Raw genomic sequence first — 27,988 nt, forward strand, 5'->3', positions numbered from 1 at the left:
AGGTTGGCCCTTGGCACCCCTGGGGGTGGCGGGGCCGGGAGGAGGGAGCTGGCCTGGAGCTCTGGGCATTCTTGGAGGGGTCTCCGCCCTGCCTAGGGCTCAGCTGCTCCTTGCAGTCCCCCAGGGCAGGGAGCAGCTTCCCGGGTCAAGGGAAAGGGAGTGAAGATGGGGTCTTGAACTTGGCTGCTGTGGACTCCCTGGCTGGCTGGCCCCACCCAGCTGGCAAACACTGATACCGCGGTGTCTGGGGTGACCAGCCCTGCTATTGTCCCCTCTCTCTCTTTCTTCCTGTTCTGTCAGCAGCGAGCGCGGCTGGGCGATATCGGTTGCCTGGGTGGCAGTAGCAGCAGCAGGACCAGAAAGATCTGTGCGGCTGTGGCCTCCTGCTTCGTTGGGGGCTGGGTCCAGCAAGGAGGACTGTCCCCCTGAATGTACTGACTGGGGTTTGGGGCAGCCTGTGGGGGCCCCCTGGAGCGAGGTGGGAGCAAAACGTGACCCAGGCCATAGGGGCCTGAGCTAAAATCCACATGCCTGCTATGGCCTGAAAAGGATCCACATGCACATTGGCCAACACACTGACCTCCCCACCCTGTGCTTTCAAAATAAGCATTCATCTATTTATTTTAAAGACTTGTTTATTTTGATTGGAAAGGCAGATTTACAAAGAGAAGGAGAAATAGAAAGATCTTCATCCACTGCTTCACTCCCCAAGTGGCCACAACAGCCAGAGCTGAGCTGATCCAAAGCATAGGATCCCAGGACACACCAAGGCGACTGCGGCATCTCGGAGCTTTTCCCACAGCCTGCTGGGACCCGACCTGGTCCTGCCTGACTTGCTCCCCGCCTGGCCCCAGCACGTCCCTTTCAGGGACTGTTCTTCCTACAGCCACTAGAGGGTGGATGTGAACACCAGCGCTGGGCACCCGTCCCTCCTCCCCAGGGTCCCCCTTCCCACTAAGGGGTCACCTGCGCTGCAGGTCCCTAAGCCGCTGAGGGATTGAATCTGTCTTTCTGGAGGTCCCCAAATAAAGCCGAGCGCCTCATTTCCCAGGAAATCAGGCACAGGTGCCAGCTTGGGTTTCCAGGCCAAGCCACACCTCCATGGTTCTGGGTCCATTCCGACTCAGGCTTGGCCCAGGAGCCTCAGGCACTCAGGGCCTGGCCTGGTAAGGCCCTGACAGTAGACCTGCCTCACCTCTGGAAACATCTAGAAGGCTGCACCCTGCACCCTCTGTTCCAGCCATACCAGGCTCTGCTGGGAAGCAGGAGGCTCCTTGCCATCTCCAATCAGCCTCATTAGGCCCTCACCCCTTTGCCAGCCTGGGGTGGGGTGAGGAGGGGCTGGCCAGGCTTGCAGCAGACAAGCTCCCGCCTTGGACCCCACGTGGCTGGTACCTGCCCAGGCCTCCTCCCTCCCAGCGCTCTGCCTGTCAGACAGCTCCTGGGCTGGGGTAGTGGGGCTGGGCTGGTCCCGCCTGGAGACCTTCGGCATGGCGGCATCTGTGAGGCTGGCCTCGTTGGGCATCGGGAAGCCTGGGGGACGTGAGTAAGGATCGCAGGATGAGCTCATCCTGGGTTAGGGTGAGCCAGGCTGTGTGCTGAGCGGCTCACGACGCGGAGAGGGAAGGACCCCATGACCTTGTCATGAGGCACGGGCCAGCCCAGACGTGTGGGAGCCGCCTCCCGGAGCCTGTGAATCCTACAACGTCCAGATGTACCTGGACTTCGGGGCACAGGAGCAGCAGCTGGCTGGGACGGGCGCTGTGATGCCAAGGGCCAACCCGCCACCTGTGTCAGCGGCAGCCCAGATCGGAGCACCAGCTCCTCCCAGGGCACCTGGGAAGGCCGTGCGTGGAGGAGGAGGCTCCTGGCTTCAGTCGGGGCCAGTACTGCCTGTTGCTAGCATTTGGTAAATCAGCAGATGGAAGAACTCTCCCTCTCTCTGCACCTCCCCTGACAGGAAGCAGCCTAGAGAGGGTCCGTCGGTTCACTTGATCACATGACCGCTCATTCCAGCGGTGCCCCGCCCCCACCCCTCCCTGCTTCTACGTGGGGATTCAGCACAGCGCAAGAGCACTAAGGCTTTCTCTAGGTGTCCTGGTGCATGCAAGGTGAGGATTTAGCCACTAGGCTCTTGCACCGGACTCAAACAAATAAAAAAACTTAAAAAATAATTTGTACCCAGTACCCTTTGGTTATCCACTCCTCTCGCTCCCGACTGGCATTCACCCTCGAGTCTAGGATCAAGGGCAGTCTGACCAGCCTGATCCTCTGCCATTTCCCCAGCTGGCCCACAACTGGTGCTTAGCACTTGCTTGTTGACTTAAGTGATGACTCCATTGGCTCCTCTTCCACCTGCAAGTGCCTGCATCCCTTGAAGGTGCCGGTATGAGTTCTGGGTACTCACTTCCCATCCGACTGGGAGAGCACTGGGGGTGACTCAAGTCCGTGGGCTCCTGTTCCCGTGTGGGAGCCCTGGACGCAGCTCCTGGCTTCAGATCGGCGGGGCTCTGGCTGTTGTGACTGTCTCGGGAGTGAACAAGTGGATAGAAGATATTTCTCTCTCTTCCTCTCGCTGTGAATTTTCCAAACAAAAATTTTAAAAAGGTATCTGGGTCCAGTGTGGTAGCCTAGCGAAGTCCTTGCCTTGCATTCACCAGTATCTCATATGAGCACTGGTTCTAATCCCGGCTGCTCCACTTCCCACCCAGCTCCCTGCCTGTGGCGTGGGAAAGCAGTTGAGGACGGCCCAAAGCCTTGGGACCCTGCACCCGCGTGGGAGACCCGGAAGAGGCTCCTGGCTTCTGGCTCCTGATTAGCTCAGCTCCAGCTGTTTGGGTCACTTGGGGAGTGAACCAGCACATTGAAGAATTGAAGATCTCCCTCTCTGTCTCTCCTCTCTCTATAGCTGACTTTCCAACTGTTTTTTTTAAAAGGTGCCTGTACCTGTTCAGTAAGGATGTATCTTCGCTCCTGCTTTGGCCTGGCCAAGCCGGGCTGTGTGGGGAGGGACCAGCAGAGCAAAGATGTGCCTTTCAGATAAGTGTGAAAGCACAGGAAACATTTAAACTAGAGACCTAGAGCCCTCGGGGACCCTAAGCCGCGTCCCTAACTGCCGCTGGCCACTTTGTTTCCAGCTGAGTCTGTACAAAGTAGCAAGTCATCCTTTGAGGGCTTCGTAATTACTCACCCCAAAGTAAAACCAGTTCCTTAAACACAAAGTTACAACTGAAGCCAGGGCAGGAAGTGGGTCCTTCCCAGGGCGGGCCCTGGCTGTATTTAGTTCTGGCATATGGCGGTGTGTTTTACAGCAAACCACCAGCCCTGCCCTTGCCACTCTGGCCCGACTTCACCAAAACCCCCAAACCAGCAGCACCCCCAGGGTTGGCCCAGCGGCTTCAGACCCAAGGCTTATCTTGCCCTGGCAGGGGCAGCCCATCCCCATCCGGGCACCCGCCCTCCTGCCCTGGCTGGCCTTGGCAGCAGGCCCGGCCCCACCTCCCCCATCCCACCCAGAGCCCCAAACAGAGTCGCAGGCCGCTGCCCTGAGGGTTAGCAGTCTTTAATGCCATCATCGCTGCGCATGGACAAGTCACACACTTTGGTCTCGCAGGTTGGCAGCTGGCGAACTGAACAACGAGTCTACAGGTCTCAGCACCAGGCTGGCCCCCGAGGCCTCCCTGCCCCCTGCGTGCACAGATGGGGCGGCTCCCGGGGGCTGGGCCCGTGGGGTGCACACCGACTTTACATGTATTTACACACGTTCCACAGTGCTCCTACAATCAGAAGCAAAGGCCCTTTTATCAAAAGGAATTATTTATATACATAAATATTTACCTAGGGCTGTGCAAAATTCAAAAGGATCAAATCCCTTTGAACACAAAAACAAAACCCCAAAAAACAAATAGTCCAGTCTGTTCAACAAAAACGGGGTTCAGGGGCCCCGGGAAAGATGGCCCCATGGAGGAGTGCTGGCCAGGGCCGGGCCGGTGGCAGAGTGCCCAGCTGTGGCTGCTGCCAGTTTGGTCCCGCTGAACGAGGTATTGCTTGTGGGCGCGGCCCGGCAGTTCTGCAGGTGTCTGCGCGCGGCTCCGGGGCAGGCAGGTTCCTCAGTGTGGAGTGCGGGGCCGGGGGGTGGGATGCAAGGAGCGGGAGTTGAGAAGGGGCCAAATCGCGAGCGCCACTGTCACAGACCCTGGGGACCCCGAGGAGGGGGCAAGTCCAGCTGCCTCGGGGCCCTCCGGGCTGGAGCAGGGAGCAGGACCCCGAGGGGCAGGCGGGTGAGCCGCCCTACCGCTGGAAAAACCACTTTAGGCCGGCGCAGACTTTGAAAGATTGTAATATATTCTCTGGACAACACTGAGCAGTGCGAGCGCTCCCGAGCGAGCCCTCCCGCCCGTCCCGGCCGCGAGAGCGAGGGCCAGAGCGGGGAGCGGTCCCAGAGGCCGGGGCGGTTATACGGGCAGCACCTGCTCCAGCACGCTTCTCGACGTCTGCGGGATCCTTTCCGGGAAGATCACCTCAAACTCGATGATCAGGTCCCCCCGCTTCTCGGGGGTCTTGGGGAGGGGCAGGCCTTCGCCTGGGACTTTCCGCCGCATCCCGGGCCTGATAACGTCTTTGAACACCACGGGGATGCTCCTACCGTCCAGAGTGGGGACGTTCACCGTGCAGCCACACAGCGCCTGGGGGAGAAGGGGTGCGGTGAGACGGGGCTCCAGCGGGGTGGGTGAGGGCCCCACCGCCCCGCTCCCAGCCCGCGCCCCGCCCTACCTCCCGCAGGCTGATCCTGGCGGGGTAAATGACGTCGGAGCCGTCCCTCTTGAAGATGTTGTGGGGCTTGTCCCTGAGCACGAACACGATGTCGGCGGGGATGTTGCTGCAGGTCTGGTCGCCCTCCTTGGGGAAGGTGATCTTGGTGCCCTCCTTCCAGCCCTTCTTCACCTCGATGGTCAGGATCTTGTCCTCACTGCGCGTGCTCCTGCCGTCCGGGTTCAGCCGCTTGTGCGAGATCTTCATCTTCTTGGTGCAGCCGCTGTAGATCTCTTCCAGGGAGACCCGCAGGTCGTGGGTCACGGGCGGGTCCTGCTTCTTGCGCACGGGCTCCTGGGCCGGGCGGGAGCGGCCGAAGCTGGGGAAGCCGCCCATGGAGAGGCCGGGGAAGGTGTCGTCAACGTCCATGCCTTCCTCCCCGTTGCGCTGGCTGAAGAAGGTGTCGAAGGGGTTCCGGCCGCCGAAGAACTCGGCGAATATGGCGTGAGGGTCTCCATGGAATGTGTAGCTGAAAGAGGTCCCGTTGGCCCCGCCGCCCGCGCTGCTGGAGCCTCCGCCCTTGAGGCCTGGAAAGCGAAAGGGCACATGGAGTGCTGAGCCGCCTGGCCAGGAGCCCCTCCCTGTGGCCCGGGAACCAGGGCTGTGGCGGGCTCAGGGCCCCAGGCCAAGCTTCCACCGCTGCAGCAGCACGGCAGACCCCAGAGACACAGGCAGGACAGGGCCGAGCGCTGGAGCTCTGTGGACGGCGGCAGGTGCAACCAGACCGTCCTCCCGCCAGTCCCCACCACTCCTCCACGGACCGTCCTCCCATCAGGCCCCACCACTCCTCCATGGACCGTCCTCCCATCAGGCTCCACCACTCCTCCACGGACCGTCCCCCCACCAGGCTCCACCACTCCTCCACGGATGGTCCTCCCACCAGGCCCTACCACTCCTCCATGGACCGTCCTCCCATCAGGCTCCACCACTCCTCCACTCCACGGATGGTCCTCCCACCAGGCCCCACCACTCCTCCACGGACCGTCCTCCCACCAGGCCCCACCACTCCTCCACGGACCGTCCCCCCACCAGGCTCCACCACTCCTCCACTCCACGGATGGTCCTCCCACCAGGCCCCACCACTCCTCCACGGACGGTCCTCCCACCAGGCCCTACCACTCCTCCACGGACTGTCCTCCCACCAGGCCCCGCCACTTCCACGGACGGTCCTCCCACCAGGCCCCGCCGCTCATCCACTGAGCGATTGCCCCAGAGGCCTGTCGGGTCTCCCAGCACTGTGTCGGGGCAGCAGATAGAGGGAAAGGCCAGCACCCACAGCCCACTGAGGTCCTGGCAGCAGGAGCCCAGCCCTTTCCCAGCATTGAGGCGTAAGAGCCAGTGAGTCACGGACAGGGGCGGTCCCCCACCTGCCCCACACCCAGAGGCAGGCCCTAGGGAGGGACCGACGGGAAGCCGGGGCTCCTCCTCCACGGGGGGGGGGGACCCCACCCCCAGGCTGCCCAGGCCAGGGCGGAGGCCCTCCCCACCCCCGCTGCACCCTGACACTCCTACACCCTACATCCTGACAACTCGACACCCCGCTGCACCCGGCTTCCTGCAGTCTTGACACCACTCCCCCACACCTGAGCACCCTTGCACCCTAAAACCTGGACACCCCTGCATCCTGACACCCCCATATCTCCACACTCCACACCCAGACATCCCCCACACCCTAAAACCTGGACACCCCTGCAGACACCCCCATATCTCCACACCCGACACCGCCACACCCAGGCACTCTCGCACCCTGACACACCCCGCAGCCGAGCACCCCTGCACCCGGACATCCCCCTGCACCCTAACACCCGGGCACCCCGACACCTCCCGCACCCCGACACCTCCCGCACCCCGACACCCGGGCACCCCGACACCTCCCGCATCCCGACACCCGGGCCCACGGCGCCCCGCGCACGCACCCTCCTCCCCGAGCCGGTCGAAGATCTCGCGCTTGCGCGGGTCGCTGAGCACGTCGTAGGCCTCGGCGATCTCCTTGAAGCGCTCCTCGGCGCCCGGCTCCTTGTTCTTGTCCGGGTGGTAGCGCAGCGCCTGGCGGCGGTAGGCGCGCTTCACCTCCTCGTCCGACGCGCCGCGGGACAGGCCCAGCGTCTGGTAGTAATCCTTGCCCATGGCGCCCGCCCTGCCGGCTCCGCCGCCGCCACCCGGCCCGACTCTATATACCCGCCCGGCGGAAGCTTCCAGAGCCCGCCAGCCCCGTCCAGAACCTTCCGCCCCAGCCGCCCCCTCGCGCCCAGCCGCCCAATCGCCGCAGCCCGCACCCGTGACGCGCACTTCCGGGGTGGGGCCGCGCCGCCAACGGCCGCCGGTCCCGGCAACGCCTCCCCGCCGGCGCGCGCATTGGCCGGCCGCGGGGCCCCGTCCAGCACCCGTGGAGAGCCAATCGCTGGCTTCCATTCAGGTCGGGTCCTTGACAGGTGAGAGCGGCCCGACAGCGGGCAGGGGGCGGAGCTCTGGTGAGGGGCAGGGCCGACAGGAGCCCCGCCCCTTGTGAAGCCCCGCCCCCGGCCCGGCCGATATAAAGGTGCCGGCCCACCTCCTGCTCCTTGTCACTCCAGTCTGAGCTTCCTCTAAGCTCTGGTCCTGTGGGGGTGTCCGGTCTTAAGTCGCCATCACGCCCATCATCCTCTCCGTTCAGGCCTACAGCCTGAGAGTCCTGCTTTCTGGCTTTTTGAAAAGGTGATTATTATCGATTTCATTTTATTGGAACATCAGAGGTTTGCTCCTCCAATGCCTGCAGTAGCTGAGGCTGGGCCAGGGCCTTCATGCATGTCTTTCCCAGTCCTGGCTGTTCTGCCGTGGCTACCGCTTCCTTCCCTCTGCTGCTTTTCTGGTTCCATGGACTGGGCTCTTCTGTGGTCAGACCTCGCTGACCACCCCCGCCTGTGGTGTGTGGATACCAGGTGCACCTGTCTCGTGCGGCTCTGTGGTCAGCATTTGTGGCCCCCCCCATCTGGGAGGAAGTGACCTCGAGAAGCGGCTGAGGCACCCACTTCCTGGCAGTGCCAGAGCAGAAACCGAGCCTGATGGCTGAGAAAGAAGTCTCAGCGTCCTGGGCCAGAAACCAAAGAAAAGGAGGATGAGACAGAGAGATACATTTTGTCCTAAGGGAAACGAAATTGCTACCTTTTTCTGAATCTACCCACAGGATAGACGAGCACAGGAGAGAGAGAGAGAGAGAGAGAGAAGGCAAAGGCCGGAAGGACCGAAAACCCCTAGGGCCAATAGGCCGAATCCCTCTAGCAGGGGTTTTATACATAGAGGAGAGTGACCAATCACAGCGCAGCCCAGCCCGCGCCCCACTTCCCCCGTAACGATGTGGTTGGTGTGCACTGACTGACAAACTGGGGGGGGGGTGAACCTATTACACAGGAAGTGTGGCTTCCAGACTCGTGACCCTGAACCAACGTCCTGCCTAGACCATACCCCGAGGACTTTGGCCGTCCTCGACTGCTTCCCAGGCCACAGGCAGGGAGCTGGGTGGGTGGTGGGGCAGCTGGGGGGTGGGTTGGGGGAACGAACTAGGGTTACAGCTCTTGGAGGTGGAGGATTAGCCAGTTGAGCCATCACGCTGAGTCCCTGTGCATCTAGATTTTAACAAGTTTCTCTGCCTTGGACCCCTAGCTCAGAACATTCCAGAGACCTCAAGACGGGCTCTGCTGGCCCTCCCAGTGTGTCAGGAGGTACCCAATCCTCACCCTCTCTGGCCACCTGCTATGCACAAGAAGCTCCTCCCAGGATGATGGAGGGAAAGAATTCCTCTCTCGTTTGCCACCCCTCCTCCCTGCCCCCTTGCCCCAAGGTGGGGGAGTGGCAACACAGAAGGAACCCCGGGTCCAGGCCGGCAGACCGCCTTTGTGCAGTCAGCTGATGGCCACAGTGCGGGACTCTTGTGTCTGGCAGGCTCCAGCTGGCCTGGATCCCTTAGCACAATGACCAATTCACTCAGCCATGGGGCCTGGTGGATCCTCCTGACATGAGCTGAGCCAGTGGCAACAAGTCCCTTGTTATTACCAACTGCAAAGAAAACAACACGGGAGGGCCCAGCCTGGTAGCTGTGTGCCTTGCGCTTGCAGGGATCCCACATGGGCGCCCTCCGGCGGGCCCCGCTTCCCACCCAGCTCCCTGCCTGTGGCCTGGGAAAGCAGTGGAGGACGGCCCAAAGCCTTGGGACCCTGCACCCGCGTGGGAGACCCGGAGACGCTCCTGGCTTCGGAGCTCAGCTCCGGCCATTGTGGCCACTTGGGGAGTGCATCATCAGACAGAAGACCTTCCTCTTTGTCTCCTCCTCTCTGTATATGACTTTTGACAAAAATAAAATAAATCTTACCTAGCACCCTGGGTCTCACCCAGATGCAGCTCATTAGCTGGGTGTGCGAAGGAGCTGCCCCACATGTGGGTGAGGGAAGGGAAGACGCCGCCAGGCAAGCCGGGGCAGGCGAGCTTGCACAGCTCCTTTCTCAGGCTCTGTGGCAAAGCTGGGGGCGTTGATTCCGCCACGGGCCGTTTTCGTGTTGAGTTAAAAGGCAGTGTGGCTCCCAAGGCTCCACAAGTGAATGTTCTGCCCCAAGTGCAAGTATCCCACGGGACTTCACTCTGGTTCAAGTCCCGGCTGCTCCACTTCCCATCCAGCTCCCTGCCTGTGGCTTGGGAAAGCAGTGGAGGATGGCCCAAAGCCTTGGGACCCTGCAGCTACATGGGAGACCTGGAAGAGGCTCCTGGCTCTTGGCTTTGGATCGGCGCAGCTCCAGCCGTTGCAGCTGTTTAGGGAGTGAGTCAGTGGATGGGAGATCTTTCTCTTTGTGTCTCCTTCTCTCTATATATCTGACTTTACAATAAAATAAAATCTTTAACAAAAAAAAAAAAATCACAAGACAAAGGCTTCCTCCTCTGGCAAATGCGTGTGCTAACCCCTTCAGCATCTTCCTTACTCGGTGACCCAAACTCTTTTATTTCTATAGGAAAAATGCACTTGAAACCACAACTCCTTGTATCTTTTCAGCTGTTTTGCCCAGTCAGCCTGGCCGGGGGCCGGAGGCAGCAGCCTATTAGACCACAGCTTGGATGGCCTTTGCCCCGAGACAAAGATGCTCCCTACCTCCCCACCCAGGGCAGGAGTTGCAGAAGCTTCCAGAACGGGGCAGGGATGACTCACCCTGGCACCACCCAGCCATGCCTTATCTACCTGTAAGGGCTGGCCAGACTGCTCACTCCCGGCGGCCGGGTCTGACCTGCAGGAGGGAGCCAGGGGTCGCCCACACCTCCCGGTACTGGACAGAACCCCGAGGCACAGCTACGGGTCAGGAAACCCCCGGCCACTGCACATCATCAAGGCAGGGAAGGAGGCTGCGCTGTGGGTTCAGTCCCCGTGTGCAGGACCAGCATTCCGCAGGATGTGCGACCGCCAACATAAAAGCATGGCCCCATGCATGCACTTGGGTCACTAAACTCTGGGCCTCTAGAGCCACAAGTGGCCACCTCCAGGGGCGGTGGCTGAGCGCCCACGCCCCCAATGACGATGGGGGGACCCCTTTCCTTCTCCCTCACTCCTGTCAGAGTCCCTGGGTCCGCGAGGGCTGGGGAGACCCCCGCAGCTCCCCCGCGCCGCAGTCACCCCAGCTCCGCCATGTGCAGGCTGCCCTCCCCGTCACTCACCGTCCTGCTCCCGCCCCCTCTCCGCTCGGCGGAACCGTCCCCGCGTCCTTTGGTTTCCACAGCAACGACGCGATGGGGCGGGGCCCAGGGGCGCGCGCGGCCCGTCTGATTGGTGGCCGGCCTAGCCCCTCCTTTTTTTTCCAGAGCTCCGTTCGCCAGTAGGGGGCCACGCCCCTTCGTCGATCTGATTGGCTATTCTCGTGAGGCGAGCGGCTCGTCTTCTTTCAGACTGGTTCGACGGACGGGCGTCCCCTCGCGCTGATTGGCTGGTACGGCGTCCGCGGGGCGGGGCCGGGGCGGGGCGGAAGAGAAGCGGCTGGTGACGTTCGCGAACGCGCCGGGTTCCCCGTTGCCGCGTCGCGCGCAGGTAGGCCGCCGCCGCCGCTGTCCGAGGCTGCCATGAAGCACTACGAGGTGAGAGCCGCGCAGCCGAGGCCCCGCGTGTGGCCGCCCCGCTCCCCTCTGCGCTAGGCCGGGCGGGAACGATGGCGGCCGGTGGCCCCGCGCGCACGCGCAGGCGGCGGGACGGTCCTGGGCGTGCAGAGCGCGGGGCTCGATCGGTTTTTATTTTGGGGGTGGGGGGATGCTTAGAGGAGGGGGTGTCTCTCTGGCTGAGCCCTGGTCAAGGTTCCTGGCAGCGAGCCGAATGGCGGAGGGAGCAAGGAGGCAGCGAGGGTGTGGAAACCCTTTGTTATAAGCTCTTGCGCGAAGCCTCGGGCAGGTGCCCAGCGCCCCGGGCGGAGGAAGGGGCTTCTGCAGACGGTCCTGTCTTCTTAGGCCGACCTTTGGATACTCTTCCCTTGCCCCGGGACGTCCCCCAAGAAGCTTGTCCTCGCTGGCTTGGCGCAGGGACGCGGAGGAAGGGAGTGCAGGTGCAAGGGCTGGCTGCCGCCAGAGTCGCAAAGCTCATCTTGGCATCTGGGCTTGCTTGCTGCAAGAAACTGGGAGGTCATCTCGGTCCACCCATGCGGGTCACTGCAGGGTCACTGAGCTCCAGTCCTGACCTGGTGGTGGTGATGGTGGTGGTGGGGGAGCTCTTTTCGTTTCTACCACTGCACAGAATCCACCCCGGGGCCAGGACCTGAAGTCGCGTCGTTGGCACCCGTCATTCCTGGTTATTAAACCTTCGTAATTACGGGCCAGCTTAGCAAGCGCTGCCTCGTGCTGCTGGGATCCTGGTCCTGCCATTTTCAGCCCTGGGAGCGACCGGAAATGGTCCTTCTTGCTGTTTTTGTAGACAAAGATCCAAAGACCCAGATAGTATGGGATAACCTGTCCAGTCCCCATACCCCGCCACTCCCTCTGATGGGACTTAATGAGCTCCGTTGCCAAGCCAGGCTGCAAGATCGAAGAGCTTCTTTGCTCTGCCTCACCCCCCAAGTCCCCACCACGTGTTAAGACGATATAAAATGTGTGGGGAGTGCAGGGGTGGTGGGGGGCAGCCTTTCCAGCTTCACAGGCATGGTCGTGTGGTGCAGCTGGGAGCGCCCCTCGTGCTTCTCCACAACCCTTGTCACACTGGGACCCCGTGCCTGTAAAACACGGGGTGTCCCCGCTGCCCCCTGCCCCCGGCATCCATGAACTGCGCTCTGTGGAAGTGGGGGTGCGGCAGGAGAGGTTTCTGGGACTCTGGGTTGGGATGGAAGACCTGTCTCCACTGGCTCTCGCTCCTTCCTCTTCCGTAACTTCCTCAGCAGCCCGCGAGACCTTTCACCTGGAAACGGCCATTCCTCCTCTTTGTTTTGTTGGGACCCGGTCCTAAGCATCAGGAGCCCGAGGCAGGAGTTCCTCACGCCCTATTTCGCTTGCAAGACGTCCCCCAAGAAGCTTGTCGTCGCTCGCTTGGCGTGTTCTTTTCCCTTCTAGAAGCCTCGGTGGACGGTGGGGGTGGGGAGACACACTTGGCGAAGATGCGTCACGTTCCTTTTTGCCTATTGGATGTCAGCTTCGCACCTGTAGGGAGCTGGAGCTGGGCTGGGGCCTGCAGAGGAGGCGGGGCCTGTGGGGAGGCGGGGCCTGTTGGGAGGTGTGGCCAAGACAGAGAAGGCGGGGCCTGTGGGTGAGGAGGCGGGGCATGTGTGGAGGCTGGGCCAAGGCAGAGAAGGCGGCTCCAAGGCTGAGGAGGCGGGTCCAAGTTACAGGAGGCGGGTCCAAGGTGGAGAAGACGGGTCCAAGGTGGTGCTCCAGGCAGGGGTGTGAGCCGGCGAGCCCCAGCACCTGCGCTTGCTGTGGGTCCTGTTCCGTCTTAGCCGAGGTCCAGCCTCCGCTGGTGTGAGGCCCTGGTGGGGGTCTGCAGGCAGCTGTGGTGCCTGCTGCCTGGGCCTCCGAGCTCGGGGCCTGTCCAGGATCTGAGCTGGGCCCAGTCAGGGTGCCTGGGGGAAGAGGAGCTGGCCTGAAGGCTCCTTGGCCACTGCGCTGTCCAGTGCGGGGTCTAGGTGGGGAGACCCTGCTGACGTCACAGCTCACCCAGCGCACCTGCCCTGTCACCTGGGGCGACCTCTGTGGGTGTGCTGCTGCTGGGGGGGGGTGCACTTTCTTCTTAATTTCACCTTCGGGGGCGCTCTCTGCCTGTAGGAGCCCAGTTCACAGAGGTTGGCACAGGCTTGTTGTCTGTGGGCACGGTAGGGCTCCCTGTCCCCAGTACGGGGTGGGGCGGGATGCTGGCTGCAGGTCCCTGTCCTCACTGGAGCAGGGGCTGCCCGGGCTCGGCGCCATCTCCTACGGCCTGCCAGTGGGAGCTGGGGCTGGAGCCCAGCTGGCTGCCCACCTGCCCGTGGGAATGAGGTCTGAATGGGGTGGCTGCGGCGACAGGTGGCCCCGGGGCGCAGGCTCCTCCCTGAGGGACCCTGGGAAGAGGGGGCGGGTGTTACGGGTGGCTCTGAATGACATTTAGGTGACAGCTTTTGGCCCAGGCCACACCCCTCCCCGTCACAGGGCAGGTTTTAGTTCTCTGCGTAGGGCTTTGCACCTGTGGCCGTGTGTGTGTGTGTGTGTTGTGTTGTGATGTGATGTGATGCTGTGTTGTGTGTGTGGTATGTGGGGGGCAGGCCCTGGCACCTGGCAGGTCACGGAGTCCCCTTGCTGAGGGGGTCACCTGCTCACTGTGTGACACTTGCAGGCCCCGCTGGCTCCCACACTGAGCCTTGCCTTGGGGCGTCTGCGGGCCGAGGGGACTCTGCCCCTTTTGGGTCTGGGCTGTTTTCCCCTTAGTTCCTCACAGGCGCCCACCCACGCATGCCCACAGTGGAGGATCTTTGGGGCGCGAGGCAGGGGGTGGTGATGCTAAGTCACGGCCAGTGGTTCCATGCCCCCCCATCCCACTGGCTCCTCGAAGACAGCAAGTGTGGCAGTGTCACCATCCCGCCGTTCCCTGCCCTCCGCAGCCCACACTGTCCAGGCCCACCCCTCCTCCAGTTCCCGAGGCGAGCCGGCAGAGCCAGCAGCAGGCAGAGCCTTCAGGGGCCGGTAGCGGCTCGCGGGCGACAGAGGTCACCCTGGCCTCCCGCACCACAGTGCCTGGCAGCGTCCCGGCTGCTCTGCCGCCCACCCAGCTCCCTGCTGAGCTGCGCCTGGCAAGGCTCAAGGGCCCGGGCCTCTGCCACCCACAGGGAGGCCCGAACGGAGCTCTGGCCTCGGTCTGGCCCCGGCCTGGCTGTGTGGGCATCTGGGGAGTGAAGCACGCTTGCAAGGTCTCTCTCCATCTGTCTCTCCCCTAGCCCCCTCTCTGGCATCCACCCTGTCCCAGCCCCTGACCTCTCCAGCCCTGCTGTGGCACAGGGCTGCCTGCAGGCCTCTGTGTCCCCCCTCCCCCAGGACGCCTCAGGGTGGCCTGCTGGGCCTGGTGCCCAGCCTGCCTTCCTTCCTGGCACTCGGCCCAGTGAGGCTCTCTGTGGCCCCAGGTTACGCAATGGCTGGGCCCAGACTGAGGGAGGTGGCATGGCCTCGCCCTGCTGGGACACTTGAACGGGCATGCTGTGTCCCACATGGGGCTCGGGGCAGGAGGGGCGTGGGGCTGGGACTGGCAGCAGGCCCTCAGGTGGAATGGGGGTCCCCCATATAGTGCCCCGAACCCCCTGGCCGGATCTGCAGTCCTTAGCTTTCAGTTTTTCTTCCTGGGAACTTGATGAAACCCCTTGTCCTCATCTCGGAGATGAGAACGGATTGGGTGGGGTGAGGGGGGAGGGGTAGCAGCCTGCGGCATGACTGGTGTGAACAGCTGTGGTGGGGAACCCTGAGGCATGTCAGCCTGACACCCCAACAGCAGCTTGCCTCACATGATAGGATGACCATAACCTGTGTTGCTTCAAGACCCCGGGCAGGAGGGAGTGGAATCCCATTGCCAGGCCGAGACAGGTGAGAGCTGGGCCGGCTTGCCGTGCCAGTCACACGGAGGCCCGGATGGAGCCCGCGGCTCCTGGCCCTCGCCCGGGCCGGCCCTGGCCTTTGCCTCTGAGGAGTGACCCAGCGGATGCAAGGTCTCTCTCTCTCTGTAGCTTTGCCTTTCAAAGAAATAGCTCCTATAAAAAGAGCTTTGTTTATAGCTTTGTGCCCACAGGGGCATCAAAATTGCTCCAGTGTAAGGCTCTACAGACAGACAGACTAGAGCCTTGTCCAAGTTGATGTGAAATTTACAGGGGGCTAGGAGTGACATCAGCCACACCACCGGGGCCCAGGGAAGGCCTGGGTGTTAGCTTGCCCGTGTCGGGGGGCTCACCCACAGGAGGCTGTGCCCAGGTGTGTCACGACATCGCCGTGTTAGGTGCGTAAGGAACCCGGGGCACGTTCCTTCGCAGAATCCCTGGAAGGTGTTTAGACGCCTGGAACTCGAGCTTGAGTGTTAGGGTCGTCTTTGTTGGAAAGGCGGGGAGCCAGAGCCAGAACGAGTGAGAGCGAGCGAGAAAGCGCGAGAATGTGAGCATACTGCCACCTTCAGCTTCACTCCCCGATGCCCACAATGGGGCAGGAGGCCAGGCCTCCCACGCAGCTGGCAGAGGCCCAAGCCATCACCTGCCACCTCCTTCCAAGGCTCCCGAGTGGGGAGCTGGAGTCTGGGGTGGAGCCAGGACTGGGACCCAGACCTGCCACGCGGCGTCCTGGGCAGGACTGGGGTGCAGGCGTCCTGGCCTGCGTCTTAAGCGCCACACCTGCCCCCTGCTTGTCTTAATTCTGCTTCCCACACAACATCTTGACCGGCAGGCGGGCAGGGCTGGCCAGGAGCTGGGTCCTTCTTGGGGCTTGGGGTGCATGTATCTGACACATGGTCCAAGTTGGACCTCCAAGCCAGCGTCCCCCCCATGTCCCAGCAGTCACAGCCCTCCTGAGGCCGAGACCCTGAGCTGTTGGCTGCCCGGGACGCCGTGGGAAAGACACTGCAACTCCATCGGTGTTGGGGCCAGCGAGAGCTTGGGAGACCGCACGCCTGCCTGTGGCTTTCACATGCGCCCCTTGGAGCCCCCTGCCCGCGGCTGCCCCACAGCCCAGGGCTGGCTGGCTGGCTGGCGGGAAGTGCCAGGCAGTAAATGGCTGAGGCTTTGCTGGTGCCGCTGCCTGGATGTCACCCCGCCAGCCCGGCCACGCGCCAGTGACTGCATTTACAGGCACCGAGATTCGAGTTTGCTGTTACTCTGATGCATCACCAAGTAGACTGCTTTTGAGTTCGATGTGTGTGTGTGTATTCGAACCACTGAGAAAGGGCAGCCAGTTTCAGCTGGTTCCCGACGGGAGATGGCCTGTGGCCCAGACCCCTCGCCAAGCCGTGCCCGGTTCATCACCACAGCCTCTCCCTGTCTCCGTGTCTGCACAAGCCCAGGTCGCCCAGCCCGGCCCAGCCCCTCAGTTGCCAAGCGGGCTTTCACGGGAAGGGCTCCGGGAGCCTGCAGCTGCACTGACCTGCTTCTGCTGGCCTTGGCTGGGCTCCTCTCCTTCCTGCTCCTTGATGGGCTCGTGTGGCCCTGAGGCTGGGCCTCTGGCCTCCTTCCCAGCTCCACCTAGAGATGGAGAGAGACAGATAGAGCGAGGACGCCCCTGGCTGGGGGGCACAGGGGGCAGCAGGCACAGCTGCTTAGGGCGGGAGGGCCGGGCTCATACTGCTGTGTGTCTCTGGGCCTTGGCCTGTCTGTGAGGGGGCTGCTGGGTGGGCTGGGAGGGAGGGGGCAGTTGGGGGGGTGGAGGGTCTTTTCCCAGAGAGGGGAAGGATCCGGCTGACACCCTGCCCCCACCCCGCCCCTAGCAGACCCAGTATGTGTTTGGGGGAGTGTGTTAGAAGTTTCTGACCAGCCACTGCTCCCCACCCATCCATGTCCAGGTTCCTCTGTGTGCAGTCGGCCATGGGACGGATGGAGGGCTGGCTCGTGGGGTCCTCAGCCCCCCACCACAAGCCTCAGAACCCTGTGTGGACAGAATGTACACCGTGTCCTCCGCTGCTCCAGGCTGTCCCAGTGCCCAGCACGCTGGCTCGGCCCAGGCTCAGCCTCTCCTGGCTCCTTGCCTGACCCTTGGTCTCCCAGCCCCGGCGGGTCCAGGTCCTTGGCTGCCTGGCCCAGGAAGGGGCTAGGGGAGGCCTGGCCAGCAGGCCCAGGCAAGCGTGTGTGCACAGTGCGTGCTTAGGGGGCGAGTGGTGCCGCTGGGTTGAAGAGGCTGGCACAGCGGCCCCTGGCGGCCTACTTGTGTCCGGCGAGGTGTGCCCTGCAGGGCCTGGACCTGTTGCCTTGTGCCTGGGTTCCTCCCTTGGTGTCCTGGGACCCCACCCTGGGTGCCTGGGGCCCTCGGCGTCTCCTGGGGGGTGCCCTGGGCTGCAGGCCGTCTGTGGGACCTCAGACACTGCCTTCGTAGTGGAAGTGGCCTGTTCAGGAGCCCGGGCATGGGAGGGTGGCTGGCATCTCCTGGCCCCATCTGCCCCTTTCCCATTGCTCCTGCCCCTTCCTGGGCGCTGCCCTGGCAGAAGGAGGTCAGCAGGCGACAGGGCAAGGCTGCATGCCCGGCAAGGAGGCGTTTGGCTGAGCAGGTGCGGCCTGTGCTGGCTGCCTGGCAGCTGAGCCCGAGGGCTCCTCGGCCGCCCTGGCATCCGCCGTGTGACTTGGCATTTCTGGCAAGTGCTCGGAGTCCTGGTGAAGGCATCCGGTCTGCATTTGGAGCCCCGGCGGGGCCGGTCCCGGGTCGGCCTGGGCCTGGGGGACTGTTGTCAGGGGCTCCCTGCTGGCACTGCCTCCTGGACACACCTCCCGTGGGGGCAAGCTTGGTAACTCCACGTGCCCTGCTCCACCAGCGCAGCGTGGGCTCCGTCCTGCCCCTTTAGCCCTAACCCTGCGGCCTGGGTGTGGTGGGCATGGTGGGCCTTGACCTGCTGAGCGGGAGGTGAAGAGTGGATCTGAACCCAGGCTTGCTTCCAGACCGAGGTCCGGCCCTAGTTGCAGGCGGGGCGGCTGGAGCGTGCCCCAGGCTTCCCGACCCCCTCGCCTTCACCCCTGGCTGGGAGCAGTGGCTGGCCCTGCTGCCTTGCCCCTTCATGGTCTGCCCAGGAGCCAGGCACGCTTGCCCTCCCCATCAGCCTGTTCTCTGCCCACAAGCTCTCCGTGGCTCCTGTCATTCACCCACAGGACCCACCCTGACACCCTCCGGTCTGTGTCCTGGCCGTACTGGCCTCGCATGCCTTGCTCCCCAGGCCTTATGCCGACTGCCGGGAGCGCCCTCTTCTCCCCGCCCCGCTCCAGCGGCCGGGGCTGGCTTGGTTTCCTTCACTTGGAGTGAAGCCGGAGGCGGGGGAGGAGGGCGAAGCAGGGCAGTGGTAGAGCCAGGGTCAGCGCACCCCTCAGGACCCGGTGGGCCCCTCCTGCCTCCTTGGGGACCTTGCCTGGGCCACACGCCGGTGCTTCTGCTGCGCACCGCCAGGGGGCACTCCTCCCCGTGGCCCTCAGACGCTCAGTGTCCTTGCTGGGCCCCACCAGGGCCAGGGCAGGACTGCGGGAGGGGCCGGGACCGGCACGCTGTGTCCAATGGTCCTCCTGAACGTGGTTTTTAGAGACAGCGGGTGGAAACAAAGCCTCTTCTTGCCAGGGAGGGCGGGAGTGGAGGTGCAGAGGGAGGTTGGGGGTGTGGGTGTCCTGCCTTCAGAGTTTGGGGCAGGAGAGTGGTAGGCGGCATGGAGCCCGTGGTGCCGCCTCTAGGGACCCAGGCTGGTCAGCTGTACTTGAGGAGGCTGCAGGGCGTGGTGGCTGGAGTGCCTGCCCCCCAGCCCGGCACAGCCCTGCTGTTCTAGTGGAGGGAGCTGCAGCAGGAAGGTGGGGTTCCAGGCATTCACCCCTCTCCCCCGAGACTTCCCCAGGAGTTGGTAAGACAGGACCCCCCTCCCACTCCCCTCAGTGGGGAGACATGGCCAGGGGCTTGGGTCCCCAGCCTCTCCTGACCCTGGGCTCCCTCAGGTAGCTGTTGGCCAGGCTGTCGGAGCCATGCCAGGCTCCTGCCCTCATCCTTGTCCTGTGTCCGTACATGGGGCCACACCCCTTGCCACCAGTGGTCCCTCTCCGCCTGCTGAGTCCTGCCTTCTCCCAGCCATGGCCCCCGGGGCTTCTTTTCAGCAGCTGTGTGGGCACACCCCTGCCCCCTGCTGGGCCTCAGGCCTGTGTGTCGGTGTGCAGGCCAGTGGGCAGGGTGGGCATAGTGCAAGGGGGATCCTGTGAGGTCTCCCACTGTAGGCCCTGGCATGGCTCACGGGGCCCCACGCCTGCCCTTCCCTTCCCTACCCCCGTGTCCCCCGTGTCCCCCCAACGGGCAGGTGACCCTGTGTGTCTGCCTGCTTCCACCATGCAGTACTTGCGAGCCCAGGGAGTCACAGAGCTGGGATCCCCCAAGCCCCCTTCCCAGGGCTGCACCACTCTCCCCGGGAGAGGAGAGCTGCTGGACTGGAAACGGGGAGGCAGAGGCTGCCCCTCCCTCTGAGCATGGCATGGCTGCCCTCCCACCCCTCTGGCACCCTCGGGCGCTTACCTCCAGGGGTCCCTGGTAGCCCCCTCGGCTGACCGCAGGTGCCACTGCCACCCCTCTTCCTCCCTGGGTCCTGGTTCTGTGCCAGCCTGGGGGAGACGGTAAGGTTTCAACCTGCCCCAGGGCAGCTGGCTGGCCGGTCCAGCTGGGCAGGCGGGCAGTGTGAGGGGCTGGTTGTATTTTAAGCGACTGAGTGGTTCAGCAGGAACTCGGAGCCTCCTCTCCCCGCCGACGAGTCCTGCCTCCTCTGGGTCACCCTCAGGATCCAATGCATGTGGGCACTGCTCGCCCCCCCGGGACCCAGCAACTATTAATACACCTGTACCCGCCAGGCCTGCTGGTCCTGCCCTCCCTGATGCCCCTGCCCTGTCCCCAACCCACCCTCCGCCTGCCAGCTCCACCCGTTACCCTCCAGGGCAGAGGTGCTGTGCAGGCCGTGGAGCTGGGCCCCCTCCTGCCCTGTCACCCCATGTAGGCATGCGCTGGGGTACAGGGGGTGGGGTGGCATGCACCACAGCTACTGGCCCGTGGGTGGACTTGGGGTGAGGCCCCAGCAGGCCCGCCGTGAGCTGCAGCCCTACCCACCACTCAGGGACTTTATCTGGTGGTCGCTGCTGTCCTGGGGGCTCCCTCCCTCGGGCTCAGCATCCGGGGAGAGCAGGTCCTGGGTGAGGGCGTGGCGCTGGACACTGGCCCTGGCTTGAAGGTGGCCTTGAATGAGGCCCTGGTGAGCAGTGTGGGGGTGGCCCAGGGCACTTGCTCCTCTGTTAGTGACCCCCAGGAATCTGTCACCTCCCTGGGAACACAGACAGCCCCGGGGGAGTAATCCCCCCTGGCCCTCGCAGCTCGGAAGGGGAAACGGATGAGCCTTGCCTCGTCAGGGACTCTCAAATAGCTGGGACCTCTCCAGGCCCAGTGGGTGCTCCGGCCTGGCACAAGGCTAGGCTGGCCTTCCCACCCCCACCACCGTGCTGGGAGACCCCTGCTGGGCCTACCTGACCCCTTCTGGCCCAGGGGTCTCCCTGTGCACTCCAGAGGTGGGGGGCCCTGCAGGAGGGGGCCCTTGCAGGAGGGGGGCCCTTGTGGGAGGGGGGCCCTGCAGGAGGGGGGCCCTGTAGGAGGTGGGGGCCCTGCAGGAGGGAGGCCCTGTAGGAGGTGGGGGGCCCTGCAGGAGGGGGCCCTTGCAGGAGGGGGGCCCAGACTTGGGGTGGTTTATATTTAGCTGAGCCACACTCGCGGGTGCTCCTTGGGTTACACTTGGCAGCGAGTCTGGCGGTGGCGGTAGCGGTGGCTGCACAGGCGCCGGCTCCCGTCCAGCACCGCGCCAGGCAGAATTTGATCTGGCCCGGCTGGGCGGCCCAGAGCTGCCGTGCGCGGGGAGGTCGGTGGTGAGGGCTGCAGGCCGGCAGAGCAGGGTGGCAGGACCCCTGGGCGGGCGCCATGGAGCTGAGCCTGAGCCTGGTGGCCCGCGAGGCCGGCCCCCCGGGCCCGAGCCCCAGCCTCAATGGCTTCCCCAGACCTGCACCCCCCAAGACGGCCAAGAAGCCTAAAAAGGCCGTTCTCTTCTTCGAGGTGGAGATCTTGGACGCCAAGACCAGGGAGAAGCTGTGCTTCCTGGACAAGGTAGGCTGGGAGTGGGGAACAGGGTGCTGCAGCCTGTCCTCTGGGGGCACCCCAGGATCACGTCACCCCTCTTGGGCCAGAGACACCTGACACTGCCCACCATGGCCCGCCCTCTGGGGGGCGCCCCGGGAGCACTGTCCCCCTCCTGGGGTAGAGGCACCTGCCACTGCCCACCATGGCCTGCCCTCTGGGGGGTGCATGCCACAGCCTGCCACTGCCCACCATGGCCCGCCCTCTGGGGGGGGCGGCCCGGGAGCACTGCCGCAGCCTCCCTAGGAGAGGGGCTGGGCCTGCTGAGTGCTGTCGCTGTCCGGAGCAGCTCCTGGGCTGTAGGGAGGAGCACCAGAGGCCCGCCCAGCCTCCTGGGCCCGCAGCTGCACCTGCTGTTGTGGCAGGGCCCCTGCTGTCCAGGGTTGTCCCTCAACCCTGCATGCTCTCCGCGGCAGCGGTCTGGGCCCCCCAGCTCCTGGCTGCGCCCCCTCCGCCCCATGCCGACTCGGCCGCTGTGCCCCTCCAGGTGGAACCCCAGGCCACTATCGCGGAGATCAAGAACCTGTTCACCAAGACCCGTGAGTCAGGGCCGGGCTGCCCTGGGCTGGGGGGAGGGCAGCATGCGGGATGGCCGGGGGGGACACCAGGCCCCGTGCCCTGCGCCCGAGCCCACGCCGCGCCTCCTCCCGTAGACCCGCAGTGGTACCCCGCCCGGCAGTCGCTGCGCCTGGATCCCAGTGAGTAGCTGTTGTGGGGCTGGCTCTGGGGGTGTGAGGGTGCGGGGCTGCGGGGGCTGGCCTCGGTGTCCGCCCTGAGCCCGGGGGGCTGGCCTCGGTGCCCACCCTGAGTCCCGGGGGCTGGCCTCGGTGTCCGCCCTGAGCCCGGGGGGGCTGGCCTCGGTGCCTGCCTTGAGTCTGAGGGCTGGCCTTGGTGCCCGCCCTGAGCCCGGGGGGCTGGCCTGGTGCCCGTCCTGAGCCCCCGGCTGCCTCCCCGCAGAGGGCAAGTCCCTGAAGGATGAGGATGTCCTGCAGAAGCTGCCCGTGGGCACCACGGCCACGCTCTACTTTCGGGACCTGGGGGCGCAGATCAGCTGGGTGACGGTGAGCGCCCCGCGGCCCTGCCCTCCTCTCCCCGGCTGTGTGGCTAGGGGTGCTCACCGCCGCTGCCCGCCGCTGCCCGCAGGTCTTCCTCACCGAGTATGCGGGACCCCTTTTCATCTACCTGCTCTTCTACTTCCGGGTCCCCTTCATTTACGGCCACAAATACGACTTCACGTCCAGCCGGCACACAGTGGTGCAGTGAGTCCCGGGGAGTTGGGCCGAGTGGGGCGTAGGGTTAGGGCAGGGGGAGCTGGGCCGAGTGGGGCGTAGGGTTAGGGCAGGGGGAGTTGAGCCAAGAGGGGCGTAGGGTTAGGGCAGGGGGAGTTGGGCCAAGTGGGCGTAGGGTTAGGGCAGGGGGAGCTGGGCCGAGTGGGGCGTAGGGTTAGGGCAGGGGGAGTTGAGCCAAGAGGGGCGTAGGGTTAGGGCAGGGGGAGCTGGGCCGAGTGGGGCGTAGGGTTAGGGCAGGGGGAGTTGGGCCGAGTGGGGCGTAGGGTTAGGGCAGGGGTGCGTGGAGCCCCGCAGCTGAGCCCGCTCTCCCTCCAGCCTCGCCTGCATCTGCCATTCCTTCCACTACGTCAAGCGCCTGCTGGAGACGCTCTTCGTGCACCGCTTCTCGCACGGCACCATGCCCTTGCGCAACATCTTCAAGGTGGGCACCCCTGCCCGAGCCCCGCCCCTGCCCGCGGTCCCGCCCCTGCCCGGGCCCCGCCCCCACCGCCCCCGCCCTCACAAAGGCTCCACCCCCATCCTATGGGCCCCGCCCCCAGCCCCATGCACCTGCCTTTCAGAACTGCACCTACTACTGGGGCTTCGCCGCCTGGATGGCCTACTACATCAACCACCCGCTGTACACGCCGCCCAGTGAGTGCCCGCCGTGCCCGCCCTGCCCCCCTCCCCTGGCACGCTCCCCTCACCCCTCCCTGCTTCCCCTTCAGCCTACGGAGCCCAGCAGGTCAAGCTGGCGCTGGCCATCTTCGTGGTGAGCACGCTGGGCGCGGGTGTGGGTGGTGGACGCGGGTGTGGGTGGTGGGCGCCGCCCGGGCCGACCCTGCTCCTCTGCACAGATCTGCCAGCTCGGCAACTTCTCCATCCACATGGCGCTGCGGGACCTGCGGCCGGCCGGTGAGGGGCCTGGGGGGCCGGGGCGGTGGGGCCGGGGCGCCCGGGGTCTGGGGTCCGAGCCACCCTCTGCTCCGACCATCAGGGTCCAAGACCAGGAAGATCCCGTACCCCACCAAGAACCCCTTCACCTGGCTCTTCCTGCTGGTGTCCTGTCCCAACTACACCTACGAGGTGAGGGGCTGGGGGTGGGCGGACGGGCGAGGGGGCTGCTTCCCGAGGTGGGGGGCTGCGGTGGGCGGACAAGGGAGGGGCTGTCGGAGCCCTGGGTCCCCCATCTGCCCTCACCCACCCCTGCCCGCCACAGGTGGGGTCCTGGATCGGCTTCGCCATCATGACCCAGTGTCTCCCAGGTGAGCCGGCCCGCCCGTGCGCCCCTGACCCTCCGCGGGGCTCCCCTGCGCTGGCACCGCCCCCCTGACGCCCCTCTGCCCACAGTGGCCCTCTTCTCGCTGGTGGGCTTCACCCAGATGACCATCTGGGCCAAGGGCAAGCACCGCAGCTACCTGAAGGAGTTCCGCGACTACCCGCCGCTGCGCATGCCCATCGTCCCGTTCCTGCTCTGAGTCCCCGCCCGGGCGCCCGCAATAAACTCGCTCACCCCCGCCGGGCTCCGTGTGTTTCTTGGGCCCGGACCACCCGCCGCCCTCCCCGCGCAGAAGGAGGCTCTCGGGCCGAGGGGCTGCAGGCTTTTATTTCTGCGACCGGCCAGGGGGCAGCTACAGGGCCACCTCGGGGCCCAGCTCCCCGGAGCCCTGGCCGCCGGCCACCGCCGCCTCCCGCTGCTCCCGCCGCTTCTTCCGCTGGAGCAGCCGCCGCTCGCGCTCGAACTCCTTCATGCGCTTCACGTAGCTGCGGGTGGAGACGGGTCGGGGTCAGGGGCCACGGGCCAAGGGCTGGGGAGAGCCGGGGCGGAGGTTCAGGGTGTCCGGGCCACTGCTGTCCCCTGCCCGCCCATGGAGGTGCCCACGGCTCTCCCCGTCCCATGTCCTGCCCGCCCATGTAGGTGCCCACAGCTCTCCCCGTCCCCCGGGGCGCTGCCTGCCCATGGAGGTGCCCACAGCTCTCCTCCATCCCGGGGCGCTGCCCGCCCATGGAGGTGCCCACGACTCTCCCCCACCCCGGGGGCGCTGCCTGCCCATGGAGGTGCCCACAGCTCTCCTCCATCCCGGGGCGCTGCCCGCCCATGGAGGTGCCCACAGCTCTCCCCGTCCCGTGTCCTGCCCGCCCATGGAGGTGCCCACAGCTCTCCCCCGTCCTGTGTCCTGCCCGCCCATGGAGGTGCCCACAGCTCTCCTCCATCCCAGGGCGCTGCCCGCCCATGGAGGTGCCCACGACTCTCCCCCACCCCGGGGGCGCTGCCTGCCCATGGAGGTGCCCACAGCTCTCCCCGTCCCGTGTCCTGCCCGCCCATGGAGGTGCCCACAGCTCTTCCCCCGTCCTGTGTCCTGCCCGCCCATGGAGGTGCCCACAGCTCTCCTTCATCCCGGGGCGCTGCCCGCCCATGGAGTTGCCCACAGCTCTCCCCCGTCCTGTGTCCTGCCCGCCCATGGTGGTGCCCACGGCTCTCCCCCGTCCCCCTGATGGAGGTGCCCACGGCTCTCCCCCCGCCCCGGGGCGCTGCGCGCTCACTCGAGGTGCTCGCAGTAGTCCCAGTCGTGCTGCTCGTGCTTGCAGGCCAGGAAGTTGGGGAAGGAGTCCCGCTTGCACTTGAGCAGCCGGATGAGGTAGTGCGCGCAGTAGTCTCGCTGCTCCAGCGTCAGCTGCGCGTCGCTCATCTGCTGCTGCGTGGCCACCATCTCTGCGGGGAGCGGCGTGCGGGGCTCAGCCACGGGCCATGCCCTGCACAGGGCCCCGTCTCCAGCAACCCCCAGCTCTGACCCCCAGCTCTGACAGTGTCCAGGCACGGCTTCCCGCCCCTTTCCCAGCTGCGCCCCGACCTGCGGAGTGCTGGAAGACAGCCTGGCAAAACCCGGACTGTCAGAAGGGCGCAGGCTGGTGTTGGCTGCACGCCCCAGCCGTACCCGCGTGCGGGGGCACTCCCGCCACAGCTCAACTCTGGCTCTTTCCCATCCAATATCAGGCCTGACCCCCCAGTTCCTCTCAGCGCCCCATTCCTTTGCGGCTCGACCCACACCCATGGACCCCTCCCCAGCAGCAGCCTGTGCCGGCACGGCACCGGGCAGGGTGGGCGAGGCGGGAGCTGCGGGGGCCCAGCGGCCAGGGGGCCTTTGAGTGGAGGTCAGGGCCAGGCCGGGCAGCGGTTCCAGCTTTGGGGGTGGTACCCTGAGGAAGCAGTGGAGTGACAGCCAGCAGAGCAGCCCCCACTGTGGTGGGAGACAGGGGTGTCATGGAAGCAGCAGGCTCCCGTGCCCAGGCTGGGGTCGGGGGTGGGCCTGACCTGCCCTCCGGGCTGGTGATGCCCCAGCAGGCATCACCCCTCGCCCTGCACCCCTCGCCCCCACCGGGGTACCCACACATCTGCACGGGGAGCGAGGGTAACGCATGTGCCAAGGCTGCAGGGCACTGTGGGGTGCAGGGCACTGTGGGGTGCAGGGCGAGGGGTGCGCACGGGGAGCAGCCGAGCAGGAGCGAGCGAGCGAGGGGTGCACGCACAAGCTGGGGGTCCTAGCAGCCCTGATACCAGCTTCGCCCCCCCAGCCAAGCGCTCCCTGCCCATGCAACCCGGCCTGACCCCTGCGCAGCGCCCGGACTGCACCCCGACAGGACGTTTGCTAAGCTGCCTGCGGACCCCTCCGTGCTCAGCGCCCCCACACGCCCCGTGGGCCCCCCAATCCTCCCCACTCCCCTCGCTGTTCCCACCGCCCACAGGCGAGGCCACTCCGCATTCCTGCAGGACGGGGCGCCCTCTGCACCCCCAGGCCGCGGTGGTCACCTCCCGCCCGGTCCCAGAGCGCAGGTTTGGGGGTTCGGGTGCCGGCCTGTCCCCTCCCGCCCGGCCCCGGGTTTGGGGGTTCGGGTGCCGGCCTGACCCTCCCGCCCGGCCCCGGGTTTGGGGGTTCGGGTGCCGGCCTGACCCTCCCGCCCGGCCCAGAGCGCAGGTTTGGGGGTTCGGGTGTCGGCCTGTCCCCTCCCGCCCGGCCCCGGGTTTGGGGGTTCGGGTGCCGGCACTGGGGCTCACCGCGCTCCTTGCGCTCGGGGAAGCCGTAGTCCGGCGGGAAGGTGGGCATCCGCAGGGGGTCGGGCTCCGCGCAGGGGTCGCCCGCATAGCGCCGAGCCAGGTGAGCGCCCATGGCCGCTGTCCCCGCAGGTGCCCGCGGCAGCCGGGTCACCCAGCAGCTGCTGCTCGGAAGTCCCGCCCTTCGCCTGCAGCCACTTCCGGCCCTGGGGAGAGCATAGAGACGAGCCTCGGCGCTGCCTGTGCGTGTGGCGCTGCCTGTGCGTGCGTCTCCATCTGGCGGGCAGGCGGAGGAATGACAAGCGCGGCGGCTCTGCAGGCCAATCCTCCATCTTGCACGCCAGCATCCCCTGTGGACGCCGGTTCGAGTCCTGGATGCTCAATCCTTAAAAAAAATTTTTTTTTTTTTTTTTATTTGGAAGGCAGATTTTCAGAGAGAGAGGAAAAGACCTTCCATTTACTGGACTACTTCCCAAATGATCACAACAGCTGGAGCTGAGCCAATTTGAAGCCAGGAGCTTCTTCCTAGTCTCCTACGTGGGTGTAGGGATCCCCAGGCACAAGCAGGAGCTGGGTGGAGACTGGAGCAGGCAGGATAGTAACTGGCGCCCATAGGGGATCCTAGCACTTGCTAGGGAGAGGATATAGCCATTGAGCTGGACCTGCTCTCTGCTTCGGTACCCACGCTTGCTAGTTGATGGGCCCTGATTGGGTTATTGAAGGATGTGTAACCCCCACCATCGCACTGGCAGATCCCTGCCTGCTGTGTGTCCACGGGAGCTTGGAAACCTTGAATTTGGGGGCCTGGAATGTTAGCTCTGTGGCTAAATTAACATCTTGTATCCACCGGGATCCCATTAGGCACCTGTTTGTGTCCTGGCTGCTCCACTTCCCGTCCAGCTCCCTGCCTGTGGCCTGGGAAAGCAGTGGAGGACGGCCCACAGCCTGGGGACCCTGCACCCGCGTGGGAGACCCGGAAGAAGTTCCTGTCTGCTGGCTTCAGATCGCCTCAGCTCCGGCCGTTGAGGTCACTTGGGGAGTGAACCAGCAGATGGAAGATCTTCCTCTCTGTCTCTCCTCCTCTTTGTATATCTGACTTTGCAATAAAAATAAACAAATCTCTTTTTTTTTTAAAACATCAAGTCTTTTTTAAAAAAAGATTTATTTATTTTCATTTTTATTGCAGTCAGGGAGCTGGATGGGAAGTGGAGCAGCAGGGCCAGTCTCACTGTGCCTTCCCATCTCCACCGCATGAGCGACAGGTGTGTGCCGTGTCAGGGTCTGCACAGCCGCCGGGGGTGGTGGTGAGGGTCTTGCTTCCTTTCCAGACGACTCTCCATTTCCCCATTTCTAGCATGGGCACCGTTGCACCTGCCCCTCGAAGCAGCTTGGGGAACTTTGGTGGCAGTACAGGGGGAAGTCCGCGCCCACCTCCCCCTCCGTGAGGGGCGGGGTTGCGCCCGGCTGCCCTCCACGGGTCTCCCCCTCTCCACCTGCTGAGGAAGACTTTCCACCTGTGAAGGCTCCGTGTGATCCAAACCGCCACGTGAGAGAG

The 27,988-nt window shown here is 64.9% G+C and overlaps 3 protein-coding genes across 4 annotated transcripts; 1 reads left to right on the forward strand and 2 right to left on the reverse strand.

Annotated features, from left to right (window-relative positions):
• Positions 1 to 3,546: 3,546 nt before the first annotated feature.
• On the reverse strand, positions 3,547 to 6,981 carry DNAJB1 (DnaJ heat shock protein family (Hsp40) member B1). Its single transcript, XM_040990901.1, has 3 exons — positions 6,729 to 6,981; positions 4,774 to 5,339; positions 3,547 to 4,685 (listed from the first exon to the last, which is right to left on the reverse strand). Exons 1-3 carry the CDS (start codon positions 6,937 to 6,939, stop codon positions 4,455 to 4,457), a joined length of 1,008 nt encoding a protein of 335 aa, XP_040846835.1. The 5' UTR covers positions 6,940 to 6,981; the 3' UTR covers positions 3,547 to 4,454.
• A 3,851-nt stretch (positions 6,982 to 10,832) lies between these two features.
• On the forward strand, positions 10,833 to 23,904 carry TECR (trans-2,3-enoyl-CoA reductase). Of its 2 annotated transcripts, XM_040990904.1 has the most exons (13): positions 10,833 to 10,896; positions 21,034 to 21,084; positions 21,602 to 21,653; positions 21,768 to 21,812; positions 22,072 to 22,175; positions 22,258 to 22,373; positions 22,719 to 22,824; positions 22,964 to 23,036; positions 23,111 to 23,154; positions 23,240 to 23,297; positions 23,380 to 23,468; positions 23,602 to 23,647; positions 23,733 to 23,904. In XM_040990904.1, the coding sequence occupies exons 1-13, from the start codon at positions 10,882 to 10,884 to the stop codon at positions 23,858 to 23,860; spliced, it is 927 nt and encodes a 308-aa protein (XP_040846838.1). In that variant the 5' UTR covers positions 10,833 to 10,881; the 3' UTR covers positions 23,861 to 23,904. The 2 variants fall into 2 exon arrangements, with proteins under 2 accessions (XP_040846838.1, XP_040846839.1); XM_040990905.1 differs by lacking the exon at positions 21,768 to 21,812.
• Positions 23,905 to 23,968: 64 nt separating this feature from the next.
• On the reverse strand, positions 23,969 to 26,612 carry NDUFB7 (NADH:ubiquinone oxidoreductase subunit B7). The gene is made up of 3 exons (XM_040990970.1): positions 26,437 to 26,612; positions 24,927 to 25,095; positions 23,969 to 24,146 (listed from the first exon to the last, which is right to left on the reverse strand). Exons 1-3 carry the CDS (start codon positions 26,546 to 26,548, stop codon positions 24,014 to 24,016), a joined length of 414 nt encoding a protein of 137 aa, XP_040846904.1. The 5' UTR covers positions 26,549 to 26,612; the 3' UTR covers positions 23,969 to 24,013.
• Positions 26,613 to 27,988: the final 1,376 nt, after the last annotated feature.

Source organism: Ochotona curzoniae, unplaced genomic scaffold (genome assembly GCF_017591425.1).
Source record: "Ochotona curzoniae isolate NIBS_2020 unplaced genomic scaffold, NIBS_Ocur_1.0 contig_605, whole genome shotgun sequence".
Classification (NCBI taxonomy): Eukaryota; Metazoa; Chordata; class Mammalia; order Lagomorpha; family Ochotonidae; genus Ochotona; species Ochotona curzoniae.